The 18,671-nt window shown below is 41.9% G+C and overlaps 1 protein-coding gene across 1 annotated transcript in view; it reads right to left on the bottom strand.

The window, feature by feature from the left end:
* Window positions 1-761: 761 nt before the first annotated feature.
* Window positions 762-18,671, bottom strand: part of LOC121578441 (CD209 antigen-like protein E) — a 37,861-nt gene continuing 19,951 nt past the window's right edge. Inside the window, exon 3 of the mRNA XM_045224104.1 lies at window positions 762-820. Within this exon, the coding sequence (XP_045080039.1) occupies window positions 762-820 (59 nt within the window). The remainder of the gene's footprint in view (window positions 821-18,671) is intronic.

Consider the following 18,671-nt stretch of genomic DNA (forward strand, 5'->3'; position numbering starts at 1 on the left):
ACAGGGTGACATCATAGGAAAGGTGAGGCGGGATTAAGCTCCACCGAGCCTTCAGCAGCCAGCGATACTTTTTAAAGCCTTGCCTATAAAAAGTGCAGTCGGGGCACTAAATGTCCACCTGGACTGCATAACTCATTACCTTTTTGTCCTCCTATCGGAGCTCTCCCTAGTGCAAACACAATTTGTATTACATTTTTTATTTAACCCTTAAAGCAGAAGGTGTGTCTGTGTGGCATGCCGTATCATAAGAGGGGATTTGAATTGTTTGTCACAGTGATCCTTTACAGCCTTCAAAGGGAAACAAGTATTGTAAAAACAGGGATGGATATGAAGCCATGCAGCCTTTAATGGTGGAGGAGTTGGAAGGGACTATCAGTTTCACAGGGCAAACATTAACATTACAAAGCTGTCTCAGACCATTGATGTATCAGTCAGAAAGATAAATATATATATATATAGAGAGAGGAGAAAGCGAAATGCAATCAGTCCCACTCAAGAGGATGACTTCATCATGCTCTTGAGATGAGCCAATATAGTACCTTAAAAAGAGCCCGCTTCAGTGCTGTCACAGGTGCCATGTATGAATTACTTTTATTGAATACTTTCTACACTGACATGATGTAACCAATGCATGTATAATAAATTAAAATGTACACGTTCCCTATTCCTATTTGATCATTGTCAGAATATGTTATATTCCCTCATTTGTAAAAGAGAGGTATGCTCATCCTATACCAGAGAGGCTTTTTGTGTAAAGGTTGTCACAGGTTAGAGAAGAAACAGATCTGTCTGGCCGTCTCAGGCTGTACACACGGGGACACTGGGTGAAATACACAATGAGTAAGATATAGAGCACATCTCCATGTACAGTAGATATGCACAAAGCACAGTAGCCGTCAAAGGAACAATAGCCTGCAGATAGACTTACCCGAAAACAATCGTTGAGATAAGCCTCCAAAGGGAATGAAGACGTACTAGCTACAATCACAGTGGCTATGTAAACAAAACGATAACATACCTGCCGTTGACAGCTGGGAGAATGGTAAAGTGACTGGCTGTAATTAAAATTGTGAGTTTGCGACGGTGTGACGCGGAATACAATTCCGAGATGTTGTGCGGCCTTTAATCACATATTTGTTATGAGGAGCACATCCCTGCTCGGTCGTGATGAACCAAACGGATTAGGGATTTGAGAGGGCGCCGTGTGATGCCTCAATTGGAATGTGGTACCTCGGTCTGCATACGAAACAACTATTGCTCCTCTGTAGGGCGGCTAGGATAAACTGTTTCATATAGAAGCTTCAATCACTGTAGTGGTCTGAAGTCATTTCTGGGTAACGACTGCAAACATCAGAGGTTAGGTGGGTGGAAACCATGCAAATAATGACAGTTTAGTATTTATGAGAAAATGCAATGCAAGGAACATAGGCCACTCTTCCAATCCATAATTTATCAAGAAATGTGCAAATGTATGTATGCAATAAATAAGCGGATCCTAAATTCAGCCTGTGCTTTTAGATAGGCAAAAGAAAAAGCAGAACGGAATATTTGTATGCAAGCAGAATTTGGAAGATCACTTAAAGCAAATCCAGCTGTACCTGAATATCTCCCAGCTAGTCAGTCAGTCAGTCAGCTAGTCCGTCAGCACTCCATCAGCAGAACTCTGATCTGTTCATTTGAGATAAAAAAAATAGACAGCAGGCCATCTCTCCAGGACATTAGCAAGCACTCCTACACCTTCCCACCTCATAATCCAACTCAATCCACCTCTCAATCCTCACTGTGTCATTTCAGTTAGAGACAACTCCGGAAAAAAATACAGCTATGTGCCAACTATATTAAAGGAACTGCAAATGAACATTACTTTGGCTGCCTATTTTTCGGGTGTCCTTGAATAATTCATAAAACTTTCAAGATGGAATATGAAATAATCAGTGTATTCTCAAATCATATCCAGTTTTGACAGGGCTTTAATCTAGCCTGAAAAATGAATGAATCTGGGTTTTGAAAGAAATACAAGGTGAATGTGAAGAAGGCCTCCAACTACAGAGGGGTCTAGGAGTTGATGATCACCAGCCTACAGTCATAGAGATGTATTTAGCTCTTATTTAGCTCTTTATGTTTCTGGATGAGGAGCCTGGGTACTTTCCAAATCGACAAGGAGCTAGCACAGCTGGCTTTCCCTAAAATGTCATTTTACAGCACAGTTTTCCATCATACTTTATGCTGCACTGTATGTGTAAGCCATGCTATGGTCGACCCAGTTCCCAAACTGCTTCAGACTATCACATTCATTGGTACTTAAATATACACTATACAGGACCAGTAACACGTTTGGACACACCTACTCATTCAAGGGTTTTTCTTATTTTTAAAAAAACTATTTTCTACATTGTCGAATAATAGTGAAGGCATCAAAAATAATGAAATAACACATATGGAATCATGTAGTAACCAAAAAAAGTGTTAAACAAATCAAAATATATTTTATATTTGAGGATCTTCAAAGTAGCCACCCTTTGCCTTGATGACAGCTTTGCAAACTCTTGGCATTCTCTCAACCAGCTTCACCTGGAATGCTTTTCCAACAGTCTTGAAGGAGTTCCCACATATGCTGAGCACTTGTTGGCTGCTTTTCATTCACTCTGTGGTCCAACTCATCCCAAACCATCTCAATTGGTTTGAGGTCGGGTGATTGTGGAGGCCAGGTCATCTGATGCAGCACTCCATCACTCTCCTTCTTGGTCAAATAGACCTTACACAGCCTGGAGGTGTTTTGGGTCATTGTCCTGTTGAAAAATAAATGATAGTCCCACTAAGCCCAAACCAGATGGGATGGCGTATCACTACAAATGCTGTGGTAGCCATGCTGGTTAAGTGTGCCTTTCTAAATAAATCACAGACAGTGTCACCAGCAAAGCACCCCCACACCATCACACCTCCTCCTGCATGCTTCACAGTGGGAACCACACATGTGGAGATCATCCGTTCACTTACTCTGCGTCTCACAAAGACACGGCGGTTGGAACCAAAAATCTCAAATTTGGACTCATCAGACCAAAGGACAGATTTCCACCGGTCTAATGTCCATTGCTCAGTTTTCTTGGCCCAAGCAAGTCTCTGCTTCTTATTGGTGTCCTTTAGTAGTGGTTTCTTTGCAGCAATTCGACCATGAAGGCCTGATTCATGCAGTCTCCTCTGAACAGTTGATGTTGAGATGTGTCTGTTACTTGAACTCTGTGAAGCATTTATTTGGGCTGTAATTTCTGAGGCTGGTAACTCTAATAAACTTATCCTCTGCAGCAGAGGAATCTCTGACTCTTCCTTTCCTGTGGTGGTCCTCATGAGAGCCAGTTTCATCATAGCGCTTGATGGTTTTTGCGACTGCACTTGAAGAAACGTTCAAAGTACTTGATTGACTGACTATCATGTCTTAAAGTAATGATGGTCTGTCGTTTCTATTTGCTTATTTGAGCTGTTCATGCCATAATATGTACTTGGTCTTTTACCAAATAGGGCTATCTTCTCTATACCAACCCTACCCTGTTACAACACAACTGATTGGCTCAAACGCATTAAGAAGGAAAGAAATTCCACAAATTAACTTTTAACAAGGCACACCTGTTAATTGAAATGCATTCCAGGTGACTACTTCATGAAGCTGGTTGAGAGAATGCCAAGAGTGTGCAAAGCTGTCATCAAGGCAAAGGGTGTCTAATTTGAAGAATCTCAAACGTAAAATATATTTTGATTTGTTTAACACTTTTTTGGCTACTACATTACATTTTAGTCATTTAGCAGACGCTCTTATCCAGAGCGACTAGGGTTAAGTGCCTTGCTTAAGGGCACTTCGACAGATTTTTCACCTAGTCGGCTCAGGGATTAGAACCAGCGACCTTTTGGTTACTGGCACAACCCTCTTACCCACTAAGCTAACTGCCGTACCAACACATGATTCCATATGTGTTATTTCATAATATCTTCAGTATTATTCTACATTGTAGAAAATAGTTTTAAAAAATAAAGAAAAACCCTTGAATGAGTAGGTGTGTCCAAAGTTTTGACTGGTACAGTATATACAAATGTATGTGGACACCCCTTTAAACTAGTGGATTTGGGTATTTCAGCCACACCCGTTGCTGAGAGTTGTATAAAATCGAGCACACAGCCATGCAATCTCCATAGACAAATATTGGCATTAGAATGCCCTTACTGAAGAGCTCAGTGACTTTCAACGTGGCACCGTCATAGGATGCCACCTTTCCAAGAAGTCAGTTCATCAAATTTCTGCCCTTCTAGAGCTGCTCAGGTTTTTTTTTTTTTTTAACCTTTATTTAACCAGATAAACCAGTTGAGAACAAGTTCTCATTTACAACTGCAACATGGCCAAGATAAAGCAAAGCAGTGCGATAAAAAAACAACAACACAGAGTTACAAATGGGCTAAACAAAACATAAAGTCAAAAATACAACAGAAAATATATATATAGTGTGTGCAAATGTAGCAAGTTATGGAGGTAAGGCAATAAATAGGCCATAGTGTAAAATAATTACAATTTAGTATTAACACTGGAATGATAAATGTGCAAGAGATTATGTGCAAATAGAGATACTGGGGTGCAAATGAGCAAAATAAATAACAATATGGGGATGAGGTAGTTGGGTGGGCTAATTTCAGATGGGCTGTGTACAGGTGCAGTGATCAGTAAGGTGGTCTGACAACTGATGCTTAAATTTAGTGAGGGAGATAAGAGTCTCCAGTTTCAGAGATTTTTGCAGTTCGTTCCAGTCATTGGCAGCAGAGAACTGGAAGGAATGGCGGCCAAAGGAGGGTGTGTTGGCTTTGGGGATGACCAGTGAGATATACCTGCTGGAGCGCATACTACGGGTGGGTGTTGCTATGGTGACCAATGAGCTAAGATAAGGCAGGGATTTGCCTAGCAAAATGTATAGATGACCTGGAGCCAGTGGGTTTGGCGACGAATATGTAGTGAGGACCAGCCAACAAGAGCGTACAGGTCACAGTGGTGGGTAGTACTGTATATGGGGCTTGGTGACAAAACGGATGGCACTGTGATAGACTACATCCAATTTGCTGAGTAGAGTGTTGGAGGCTATTTTGTAAATGACATCGCCGAAGTCAAGGATCGGTAGGATAGTCAGTTTAACGAGGGCATGTTTGGCAGCATGAGTGAAGGAGGCTTTGTTGCGAAATAGGAAGCCAATTCTAGATTTAACTTTGGATTGGAGATGCTTAATGTGAGTCTGGAAGGATAGCTTACAGTCTAACCAGACACCTAGGCATTTGTAGTTGTCCACATATTCTAGGTCAGACCCACCGAGAGTAGTGATTCTAGTCGGGTGGGCGGGTGCCAGCAGCGTTCGATTGAAGAGTATGCATTTAGTTTTACTTGTGTTTAAGAGCAGTTGGAGGCTACGGAAGGAGTGTTGTATGGCATTGAAGCTCGTTTGGAGGTTTGTTAACACAGTGTCCAATGAAGGGCCAGATGTATACAAAATGGTGTCGTCTGCGTAGAGGTGGATCTGAGAGTCACCAGCAGCAAGAGCGACATCATTGATATACACAGAGAAAAGAGTCGGCCCGAGAATTGAACCCAGTGGCACCCCCATAGAAACTGCCATAGGTCCACACAACAGGCCCTCCGATTTGACACATTGAACTCTATCTGAGAAGTAGTTGGTGAACCAGGCGAGGCAGTCATTTGAGAAACCAAGGCTATTTAGTCTGCCAATAAGAATGCGGTGGTTGACAGATTTGAAAGCCTTGGCCAGGTCGATGAAGACGGCTGCACAGTACTGTCTATTATCGATTGCGGTTATAATATCGTTTAGGACCTTGAGCGTGGCTGAGGTGCACCCATGACCAGCTCGGAAACCGGATTGCATAGCGGAGAAGGTACGGTGGGATTCGAAATGGTCGGTGATCTGTTTGTTAACTTGGCTTTCAAAAACTTTCGAAAAGCAGGGCAGGATGGATATAGGTCTGTAACAGTTTGGATCTAGAGTGCCACCCCCATTGAAGAGGGGGATGACCGCGGCAGCTATCCAATCTCTGGGCATCTCAGACTTTACGAAAGAGAGCTTGAACAGGCTAGTAAAAGGGGTTGCGACATTTCGGCTGCTAATTTTAGAAAGAAAGGGTCCAGATTGTCTAGCCCAGATGATTTGTAGGGGTCCAGATTTTGCAGCTCTTTCAGAACATCCGCTGTCTGAATTTGTATGAAGGAGAAGTGGGGGGTGGGGGCATGGGCAAGTTGCAGCGGAGCTGGTGGCCGGGGTAGTGGTAGCCAGGTGGAAAGCATGGCCAGCCGTAGCAAAATGCTTTTTGAAATTCTCGATTATTGTAGATTTATCGGTGGTGATAGTGTTTCCTAGCCTCAGTGCAGTGGGCAGCTGGGAGGAGGTGCTCTTATTCTCCATGGACTTTACAGTGTCCCAAAACTTTTTGGAGTTAGTGCTACAGGATGCAAATTTCTGTTATGAAAGCAAAGGCTAGCTTTTTCAAACTGCTTGTGTATATTGGTTCCTAACTTCCCTGAAAAGTTGCATATCGCGGGGGCTTTTCGATGCTAATGCAGTACGCCACAGGATGTTTTTGTGCTGGTCAAGGGCAGTCAAGTCTGAGGAGAACCAGGGGCTATATCTGTTGTTTTGAATGGGGCATGCTTATTTAAGATTGAGAGGAAAGCACTTTTAAAGAACAACCAGGCATCCTCTACTGACGGAACGATATCGATATCCATCCAGGATACCTGGGCCAGGTCAATTAGGAAGGCCTGCTCGCTAAAGTGTTTTAGGGAGCGTTTGACAGTGATGAGGGATGGTCATTTGACCGTGGACGATAAGGCAGTGATCGCTGAGATCCTGGTTGAAGACAGCGGAGGTGTATTTAGAGGGTAAGTTAGTCAGGATGATATCTATGAGGGTGCCCATGTTTAAGGATTTAGGGTTGTACCTGGTAGGTTCCTTGATAATTTGTGTGAGATTGAGGGCATCTAGTTTGGATTGTAGGATGGCCGGGGTGTTAAACATATCCCAGTTTAGGTCACCAAGCAGTACGAACTCTGAGGATATGCGCACAAAGCAGACGCTTTGGATAAAAGCGTCTGCTAAATGGCATATTATTATTATTATTATTATTATTACATTATTATTATTATTAGATGGGGCCAATCAATTCACATATGGTGTCCTGGGCACAGCTGGGGGCTGAGGGGGGTCTGTAGCAAGCGGCAACAGTGAGAGACTTATTTCTGGAAAGGTGGATTTTTAGAAGTAGGAGCTCAAGTTGTTTGGGGACAGACCTCTCTGTTATTGTGAAGTGGAAACGTCAAGGAGCAACAACGGTTCAGCCACGAAGTGGTAGGCCACACAAGCTCACAGAACGGGACCGCAGAGTGCTGAAGAGCGTAAAAATTGTCTGTCCTCGGTTGCAACATTCACTACCGAGTTCCAAACTGCCTCTGGAAACAACGTCAGCACAAGCACTGTTCGTCGGGAGCGTCGTGAAGTTAGTTCCACGGCCAAGCAGCCGCACACAAGCCTAAGATCATCATGCGCAATGCCAAGCGTCGGCTGGTGTGGTGTAAAGCTAGCCGCGATTGGACTCTGGAGCAGTGGAAACGCTTTCTCTCTTTCTACGGACAAATCTGGGTTTGGTGGATGCCAGGAGAACACTACCTGCCCAAATGCATAGTGCCAACTGTAAAGTTTGGTGTAGGATAAATAATGGTCTGGGGCTGTTTTTCATGGTCTGGGCTAGGCCCCTTAGTTCCAGTGAAGGGAAATCTTAACGCTACGGCATACAATGACGATTCTGTGCTTCCAACGTTTTGGCAACAGTTTGGGGAAGGCCCTTTCTTCTTTCAAAATGACAATGCCCCTGTGCAGAAAGCGAGGTCCATACAGAAATGATTTGTCGAGACCGGTGTGGAAGAACTTGACTTGCCTGCACAGAGCCCTGACCTCAACCCCATCGAACACCTTTGGGATGAATTGGAACACTCACTGTGAGCCAGGCCTAATCGCCCAACATCAGTGCCCGACCTCGCTAATGCTCTTTTGGCTGAATGGAAGCAAGTCCCCACAGCAATGTTCCAACATCTAGTGGAAAGCTTTCCCAGAAGAGTGGAGGCTGTTATAGCAGCAAAAGGGGGACCAACTCCATATTAATGATTTTGGAATGAGATGTTTGACGAACAGGTGTCCACTTACTTTTGGTCATGTAGTGTACATCGCAGACGTTTAAGCCACTGCGTCTCAAAAATATTTAAAGTGAATCCCAACCGTGAAAGGGGAGGTAGGTTTTATAGTTTATTCTTACTGTGCACTTCTGGCCATAGTCTCTATGACTCTCTGTGTCCCAACACATCACTCGTACTACTTTGCATGCAACCAAGCATACCGTCATCCCTGACTTTACTCAATACGACAAAGTCATTAGCATTCCAGCTCATTTGAAACCAATATTACATCCAATTTTCAGTTTGTGTCAGAAACAATGCAATCACTAGTTTCGATTTCAAGTTTCCCTGTAGATATCATTTGAGCGCTCTGGCAATTGTTATTTAGTAAACATTTATAATGACATTTGGTTTCATTCGGAAAGTAATTTCCCCTCCTATTCTCTGTAAAGGAAGATTATGAGCCAATGAACTGAAAAAGCATGATGAAGCCATTACTACACTATTATTCTTGCATAATGATGACTATATTATGAGTCACATAATTCAAAATAACTACCTATTTGAATATGAGTATTCTATATGCCAATCTCAATAATGTTGATGAAATACATTTATAAATCTCTTGACCAAGAATCTACTCTACCAAGTCATTATATTTCAAGATTGTTGAATCAAGGACATTTGTTGATTCAATTTCAGTTAAATCACCTAAATGTTACGGTTATTTTGTACTTCAGCCATATAAATTCAGTTCACAGTTACATTTTAGTAATTTAGAAGATGCTCTTATCCAGAGCGACTGACAGGAGCAATTAGGGTTAAGTGCCTTGCTCAAGGCCTTTCAGTTACTGGCCCAACGCTTTTAACCTCTAGGCTACCTGCCGCCTGTAAGTAGCCTAGAGCCGTATACCGTACAGTCAGTCTAGTTGGATCGTGCAGGGCCTCTTACTATGGAACACAAATCTTGAACTTCTTCTGGTTCAGCGTATACCCACTACCCAGCATACAGTATCTTGGTGTGACATGAAACACTTTATTCTAAATGTACTACATTATACCTCTGATGAAAAAGTTGGGATTTGAGACCTCAACCAAGCTGTAGTCTATAGGTAGAGTTTAAAAAAACATGATAGCTATTAACACAAAATGAGTAGATGCTCATATACTGTAAATGTCAAGTCTTGATGCCATGGAAACAACTGAAGGTGCTAATTTATTTTCCGTCTTTGCTCTCACTAGCTCGTACTCCACAGCTCTGTATTTCCGTTACACTATATTTAACAAAGCGAATGCCAACTTACATGAAGATTGCATTTATATGCGTTGCCTCTTAGATTTGAATACAATCTTTTCCAAAAATACATTCAATCAATCTTATAAACATGGTGGAAATATTCATTTCTTGGATGGCTTTGCAGGTTTTGTGTTAGGAAACAATCTCTTGTTCCACCAATAGGTTATGGGACACAACCAGCTTAGTCACTGCACAGAATTGAATATACTAGCCTGAGGTCGATACTGGTCCCCTTGTAGTTTTAAAACTTAAAAGTAAAAAATAATATTTGAAAATAATTGAATGTTAAGTCGTCTCCTGGACTTTCCTATCTCAATTTAGCAAAGCAACACACAAAGCTCATTTTTTCTGGAGTAGTTACCAACAAGGCTTGTCAGGGAGGCAGAAAATCCCATTTTCAAGTGTGTCATTTCAAGTTTATGAGCACTGGCTGGCAGTGCCTGCTCTGGTTGTCACCTTGATTTAGTCACAGGATGCCACAGCAGCAACATGCAAACAGGAGACGATTGGCAAAGCAGCCATCCTTGAGAGAACATAGAAAACGGGAAGGGTAGAGAGGTAGAAAGAGAGAGACAGAGAAAGGGTGGAGTGTAGGAGAGAGACAGGGTGGGGTGTAGAGAGAGAGAGAGAGAGAGGGTGGTGTGTAGAGAGAGAGAGAGAGGTTGGAGTGTAGGAGAGAGAGAGCGAGAGAGAGGAGTGTAGGAGAGAGAGAGAGAGCGAGAGAGAGAGAGAGAGAGAGAGATGCAGGAGTCACTGTGAGAGGAGGGGAAGAAAAGTAATGAGACGCCCATACAGTGCATTCGGAAAGTATTCAGACCCCCTCCCTTTTTCCACATTTTGTTACTTTACAGCCTTATTCTAAAATTTATAAAATATTTTTTCCCCCTCATCAATACCCCATAAAAACAAAGCAAAAACAGGTTTTTAGAAATGTTTGCAAATATATAAAACAGAAATACCTTATTTACATAAGTATTCAGACCCTTTGCTATGAGACTCGAAATTGAGGTCAAGTGCATCCTGTTTCCATTGATCATCCTTGAGATGTTTCTACAACTTGATTGGAGTCCACCTGTGGTAAATTCAATTGATTTATAAGGTCCCACGGTTGACAATGCATCTCAGAGCAAAAACCAAGCCATGAGATCAAAGGAATTGTCCTTAGAGCTCCAAGACAGGATTGTGTCAAGGCACAGATCTGGGGAAGGGTACCAACATTCTGCAGCATTGAAGGTCCCCAAGAACACATTGGCCTCCATCATTCTTAAAAGGAAGAAGTTAGGAACCACCAAGACTCTTCCTAGAGCTGGCCGCCTGGCCAAACTGAGCAATCGGGGGAGAAGGGCCTTGGTCAGGGAGGTGACCAAGAACCCCATGGTCACTCTGACAGAGCTCCAGAGTTCCTCTGTGGAGATGGGAGAACCTTCCAGAAGGACAACCATCTCTGCAGCACTCCACCAATCAGGCCTTAATGGTAGAGTGGCCAGACAGAAGCCACTCCTCAGTAAAAGGCACGAGAGCCCGCTTGGGTTTGCCAAAACACACCTAAAGGATGCTCAGACCATGAGAAACAAGATTCTCTGTCTGATGAAACCAAGATTGAACGCTTTGGCATAAATTCCAAGCGTCACGTCTGGAGGAAACCTGGCACCATCCTTACGGTGAAGCATGGTGGTGGCAGCATCATGCTGTGGGGATGTTTTTCAGCAGCAGGGACAGGGAGATTAGTCAGGATCGAGGGAAAGATGAACAGAGCAAAGTATGTGGAAAAAGTCAAGGGGTCTTTCCGAATGCACTATAATTCCCTATAGGCTTTCTTGTTGCTTTTGCTGTGTAGATGCATCTTTTATCTGCATCTGCTACAAGTATAACCATGGTAACCATGGAAATTGAAGTTCTAGAATAGGTTTGTGTAGGCTATCACATGACCCACACGACTCCTATTCATTAGCCAAGTCGATGCACAAACAATAAAAAAAAACAAATATTGTCTTCATTCACGACACATATACTGTACTGTGCACATCCAATCACCAACAATAATGAAATAACTGTATCTGAAACACATTATTGCTCCCCTTTTGGACAGGGTCTAGATGTGAGTCTTCTTGGAGGAAAATGTGGATGCCTGCTTACGAAAAGAAAGAGAGGGGGAGAAAGAGAAGGGGAGCTAGAGAGAGAACGAGTAAGCCTCCCACCCAAACTGCCACTCTCTCCAATGGAACCAACTCAATTACTGGCACTACTTTGTTCCAAGGACTCCACAGTGTTCCATCTTCTGATTGAATAGCACAGGAAATTCCATCAGCCTGCTCCATCTCAGAAATGAAATGAGAGCCTTCATACTCTCCCAACCCTCAGTTTTGTGTGAGAGGTATATCACTTAAAGGTTCGCTTCGCCTCACAAACTCAGCCAGTCCAGGTAATAGAATGTTAGAGGTTGTGTTGGTGAATGCAGCCAGCTTGGTGGGTTATTCAATCTCTCACGCATTAATATGTAATTGACGATATTGAAGAAGATTAAAATTGGATGGTCGAAAGCCACCCATTCATGTGCATAACACTGTAGCAATAGATTTTAGTATGTTATCAAGTGTCCATAGCACAGAGTCTTAGCACTTCATTTCTTTTTTATAATCAATGCTTTTTCGGACTCAACTGCCAGGACATTTCACATTTAAATGGATACTGTCTGGCTCACCTGGCCTCAGAACCACAGACCATGTGTATGGCGTCGTGTGGACGAGCGGTTTGCCCCGATGATGGCGGTGGCTATTTGAATGCACAAAAATACCGTGACGAGATCCTGAGGCCCATTGTGAGGCTTGTTTTTTAAAAGTTATCTGTGACCAATAAATGCATATATGTATTCCCAGTTATGTGAAATCCCTAGATTAGGGCCTAATGAATTTATTTCAATTGACTATTTTCCTCATGTGAACGGTAACTCAGTAAAATATTTGAAATTGTTGCAAGTTGCATTTATATTTGTGTTCAGTATAAAAAGATATGCGCCAATAACTTGTGTGAGCTTGTAGTGTGCTAACCTTTATAGCCTTTTTAATGTTTATAACTTTATGGACCACAAGTTTGTTCCCAGATAAATGCAATTACAATCTAACTTGGTGTCACTACGTTGGTATCAGAAGTGATATCTTTCAAACTAACGAATCTCATAAAAATGCCATAGCATCGCAGTTTCTTTGCACATAGGCCTACAAATAAACCTGCACTACCCTGCAATATGCAAAAAACAAGATCTCCCTTTTTCTTGCTTCAAAAACACTCCGAAGAGACACTTAAGAACATTCTTCTTTAACCAACAGTATAAAAGCCATCCTCTCTGCTTCCCAGTAGTAGAGGTGAGCCATAAGCTATGAGGACGGAACACATTTGAGCAGGCCCATTTTTTTATTGTTGCTAATTGGCCTGGTCAACACCTTGTTGAAAATGGAAATACCAAATCTCATCCAAAGGTGCTTTTTGATGTGGCCTCAGTGAGATGTGATAAAACGTATACATTTTAACAAGGCTGCCGGCGCTCCCTCTCTCCCCAGCTGCCCGGTTCCAGTCCGTCCCATGTCCGGCCCCATCAGCTGGAGAGCGACAGACAACCCAGGGTTATATGAATTTTAATATTGTACTGTGATTAACAGAGCCATAATGACAGAGCCATAATTTGCGGTATTAGCTGATTTTGGTCACAGTTCGGTTACAGGTAGGTCATTTTCTCATATATCCCCCCAAATTTGGCAGGATGCACGTGCTATGATTTGCATTGACCACCCGTCCCAACATGTTTATGTCAAAAAATCTAAAGAGAAAATAAACTACAGCCCCGTCTGCTGCCCCGTTATCTGTTTAAAGATTGCAAAAGGTCAGATTCAGATCTCCAAAATGGTATATCATACACTGTGATTGGAAGAACCATGGGAAGTTATGCTGCTTTAAACATTAATAAACTTAATAAATAAATAAATCACACTTAGGAGACAAGTAGGAAAAAATATTTCAAACCCTCTTAAGGCATAGACCCACACATCTCTTTAATAATTCACATGCAAACGCCCTCCATTATCTCAGCCAATTATGGCTAGCCAGGAAGGATCCTGAATGTCTCCCTATATAGCTCAGTGCTTTCTCCATGTCTAAACTAGGATCATAATTTAACATTTAACATATATTTGTGGGGGGGGTTGCAGGAATGCCTTCTTGAACATGTGAACTTTCATGTGCCTTAAATACTAACTTCCATGGAATCTATAAATATGTGTTTTTTTTAAGCGGCTGCCGCATGGCACACAAGTGAAGTACATGGTCTTGAACTGGTCTCTCTCAACCCGGAGCTGGTCTGTCTCTTGAGTCATGGTGCTGTACCTGGTCTGGAATTGGTCTTGTTCAGCCGAATAATTGGTTTTATAAACTAAGATGTTCTCCTCAAAACTGCCCATTACCCCGTTATACTAGACAAACAGGCCTACAATCCCAGCCAGTAGGAGAACACACAGCAGCCCCAGACACACAGTAGCAGCTCTGATGGGTCTCCGCTCAGAACCTGAGTTTGTAGCCTGTGGTCTGTTCTTTGGGGAGACGTCCTTTGTCTTGCTTCTGGAGTCATGAGAATTGATGGTGTTTTCATTGGTATAAAGACGCTCAACCCTGTCTGCTGCCCAATTGTCAATGCCAAACTCCACATTGGCATATACAGTTGAAGTCGATAGTTTACATACACCTTAGCCAAATACATTTAAACTCAGTTTTTCACAATTCCTGACATTTAATCCTAGTATAAATTCCCTGTCTTAGTTCAGTTAGGATCACCACTTTATTTTAAGAATGTGAAATGTCAGAATAATAGTAGAGAGAATGATTTATTTAAGCTTTTATTTATTTCATCACATTCCCAGTGGGTCAGAAGTTTACATACACTCAATTAGTATTTGGTAGTGTTGCCTTTAAATTCTTTAACTTGGGTCAAACGTTTTGGGTAGCCTCTCACAAGCTTCCCACAATAAGTTGGGTGAGTTTTGGCCCATTCCTCCTGACAGAGCTGGTGTAACTGAGTCAGGTTTGTAGGCCTCCTTGCTCGCACACGCTTTTTCAGTTCTGCCCACAAATGTTCTATAGGATTGAGGTCAGGGCTTTGTGATGGCCACTCCAATACCTTGACTTGGTTGTCCTTAAGCCATTTTGCCACAACTTTGAAAGTATGCTTGGGGTCATTGTCCATTTGGAAGACCCATTTGTGACCAAGCTTTAACTTCTTGACTGATGTCTTGAGATGTTGCTTCAATATATCCACATAATTTTCCTTCATCATGATGCCATCTATTTTCTGAAGTGCACCAGTCCCTCCTGCAGAAAAGCACCCCCACAGCATGATGCTGCCACCCCCGTGCTTCACGGTTGGGATGGTGTTCTTCGGCTTGCAAGCGTTCCCCTTTTTCCTCCAAACATAACAATGGTCATTATGGCCAAACAGTTCTATTTTTGTTTCATCAGACCAGAGGACATTTCTCCATAAAGTACGATCTTTGTCCCCATGTGCAGTTGCAAACCGTAGTCTGGCTTTTTATGGCGGTTTTGGAGCAGTGGCTTCTTCCTTGCTGAGCGGCCTTTCAGGTTATGTCGATATAGGACTCGTTTTACTGTGGATATAGATACTTTTGTACCTGTTTCCTCCAGCATCTTCACAAGGTCCTTTGTTGTTGTTCAGGGATTGATTTGCACTTTTCGCACCAAAGTACGTTCATCTCTAGGAGACAGAACGCATCTCCTTCCTGAGCGGTATGACGGCTGCGTGGTCCCATGGTGTCTATACAGATGAACGTGGTACCTTCAGGCGTTTGGAAATTGCTCCCAAGGATGAACCAGACTTGTGGAGGTCTACAATTATTCTATTAGGTCTTGGCTGATTTCTTTTGATTTTCCCATGATGTCAAGCAAAGAGGCACTGAGTTTGAAGGTAGGCCTTGAAATACATCCACAGGTACACCTCCAATTGACTCAAATGATGTCAATTAGCCTATCAGAATATTCTAAAGCCATGAGATCATATTCTGGAATTTTCCAAGCTGTTTAAAGGCACAGTCAACTTAGTATATGTAAACTTCTGACCCACTGGAATTGTGATACAGTGAATTATAAGTGAAATACTCTGTCTGTAAACAATATTTGGAAAATGTACTTATGTCATGCACAAAGTAGATGTCCTAACCGACTTGCCAAAACTATAGTTTGTTAACAAGAAATTTGTGGAGTGGTTGAAAAACTAGTTTTAATGACTCCAACCTAAGTGTATGTAAACTTCCGACTTCAACTGTATCTCATCAGACATCTCCATGGTCTACCACTGTCTCCGTGATTTTATCTGACAGTTTCAGTACGCTGTCAGAGCTGTTCATTGTTTCTGGCATTAGTACATACTATATGTGTGTCACTAAAACCCAATGGACACGAAACTGTCATACAAGGAAGACTGGTGAATTACAATGAATTAAAATTAATTGCAATCAAAACAGAAGTTTGAGTTCTCACATCTTTATATTCAGTTGTATTTTAATAGCTGGTTCCTCTTTGCTTTGTGATATTGATTGTACTTTTTTGTATCACTTCATTTGTCCTGTTTCTCTAGTTTTGCGTTTTGCCTCCAGCACCTTCACTAATGTGTTTTGGGTGTGCAGTAGTTTCTACCTATTATTGAAAAAAATTAACTAAATATTGACTGAACTAGAATATAGGAACAGTATTCTGTTGTAGTAATGGATTAGGAAGTTGTCAATGCATGTAATTCAGGTGCTGCATGATTTTCTTTTGCCCTCCATACATTTTAAACGCTTAAAAGAACTGAACTCTAGGCAAATTAAAATGTCTTTCTACCATTATTAGCCTTTGATCCATTTCATATTTCAGTTGTTGATATTGCTTTATTCACTTTAACTATCCGTAGGTTTGACATGAAAACTAAGCATCTGTATTATGCAAGTTCTATGAATTGGGAAATTGAGAGGCCCTCCCAACAAAGCCATATCCCACCCCAAAATGTTCAAAGTAAACTCCAAAAATTACCCAAGCTGTGAGGACATCATCTACTCAACCAGCCGGTTGTAATTAAAACATTGCTCTTATCAATTAAAATCCATTCATCTGATGGTGATGGTATGCTTTAGGTGTTCGCTGTTGCCACTATTAATAAGGGTTAGGAGATGAGTCCTCCATCAGCCGTAACAATCACAGTGTCGCACGGTGAATGTTGAGTAAGTACCAGGGCCTTCATTGAAATGCAGGGTAGCTGGCGATACCAATGGAAAGAGGGATCATGGGCTACGGAATGGTAGAGACAAAACAAATAGAAATCAGTCGTCCAGTGTAGGAAAGAGAGGGTATGCTAAGAATCAAAATGTCCACTACCTACTAGATAACTTTGTTTGGAATTGTTTTTGGTTTTTTATAAAATAAAAGTGTCCAGACTCAATTTGTGAAGAACATTATTTTTATTGAAAGATGAATATGATTAAAATGTCTCTCCAAGAGATCGAATACAGTAAAACCAAATACATTAAACTTAAAGGGGAACTGCACCCGCTAATTTGCCCCTAGTTTTTTGGCTTGCTCCTTAAAAAATGCTGGCGGCCATGACAGAAGCCAAATGTGAGTTGGCTAGGGGTTGTGGTTTGATGTGGGTGTTTCTTTGGCATGTCTTTGCCACCACCAAGACACAGCCATCTGTCAGAACCTTTCCTGCAGCTGTTTCCCCCAACTCAATCACAAACAACAAGCCTCCTGCAGGTTGAATTCAATAACTACAGGCAGATGTATGGTGAGATGCCGGAGGAAGCTTTGAATAGGTCAGTAGCCTACAGAGTAATATGAGTGGAATGCAATTGCTGAATTTATGTAGATATTCTAAACTGTTTTGATAACTTTCAAATGTAGTAACAGGTCCATGTAGAATAAACAACCCTGTACATAATACCATAGAAACAGAGTTCTGGTAATATAACAATGTGCACCATTCATCTTTCATTGTCTTTCCCAGCCGATACAGATACTGACAAAACGTTACAAAACCTGGCCAGATAATTTGAAGTCATCAGTCTCAAGTCAAAGTTGAGTCCCAAGTCCAAGTCATGTCATTTTATTTTCTATCAAGTGAAGTCTCAAGTCATCAAATTTGTGACTCGATTCAGACTCGAGATCAAGTCATGTGAATGGAGTCAACACCTCTGCCTAGGGGGCAATAGAGCCCCACAGTGGAGGTGTCATAATACCCATAAAACCAAATTTTTTTCATATAGGGGATTTTAGAAACACTTAAAATAAGGGATGTGTTTCGTGTAGGCTTAACCTGGTGTGACGTTTTGATAACCATGTAAATCTCTCTCGGAAAAGGTGACTTTTATCAATATATTCGGCTCTATTTACTTTCAGGTTCGAACATGCTAATTAGCATAACAGTAGACATCATGCAAACTACAAAAACCTGCAAGCTACTGCACGTCATCTCTAGCTGACACCTTTGCTAACAGGTATTGTGTCAATTTGAAACGTCCACAAGACAGTTCACAGAATTGTCAATTTCAAGAAATGTAGTCAATTTATTCATTACTACAATTATGAATGATTGATGCATCAGGAAAAAGCGACAAGAGTGATCAAGTTAAGATCTGACATCTGTATCTGACACACAAACATATAATATGTTGAAGTTTGAACAGGTCAGTCTAAACATACCTAATTTTGTTCTCCCCATCGACGACCGTTGGTGAGCAGGCAAGAGGTGAGGCTGGAGGTGAGGTCTTTGCCAGAGCCCAATTGTTGGGTATAGCAGTGTAGATTAGCTCCTGGCCTCTCATCAAAGATACTGGTCTGTCACACACCAACACACAAACACACACAAACACAGACACAGACACACACACACTGTGTGGTCCTCTGTAGCTCAATTGGTAGAGCATGACGCTTGTAACGCCAGGGTAGTGGGTTCGATCCCTGGGACCACCCATACGTAAAAATGTATGCACACATGACTTTAAGTTGCTTTGGATAAAAGCGTCTGCTAAATGGCATATTATCAATGGTGGTTATGATTGGCCTGGTGGAACCAACCTGATCGCTGCGTTCACCTTTCTATTTCACTTCAGATATCATAATATGTGACTAGAATGGTGA

The sequence above is a fragment of the Coregonus clupeaformis genome, chromosome 12 (genome assembly GCF_020615455.1).
Source record: "Coregonus clupeaformis isolate EN_2021a chromosome 12, ASM2061545v1, whole genome shotgun sequence".
In the NCBI taxonomy this organism is placed as follows: Eukaryota; Metazoa; Chordata; class Actinopteri; order Salmoniformes; family Salmonidae; genus Coregonus; species Coregonus clupeaformis.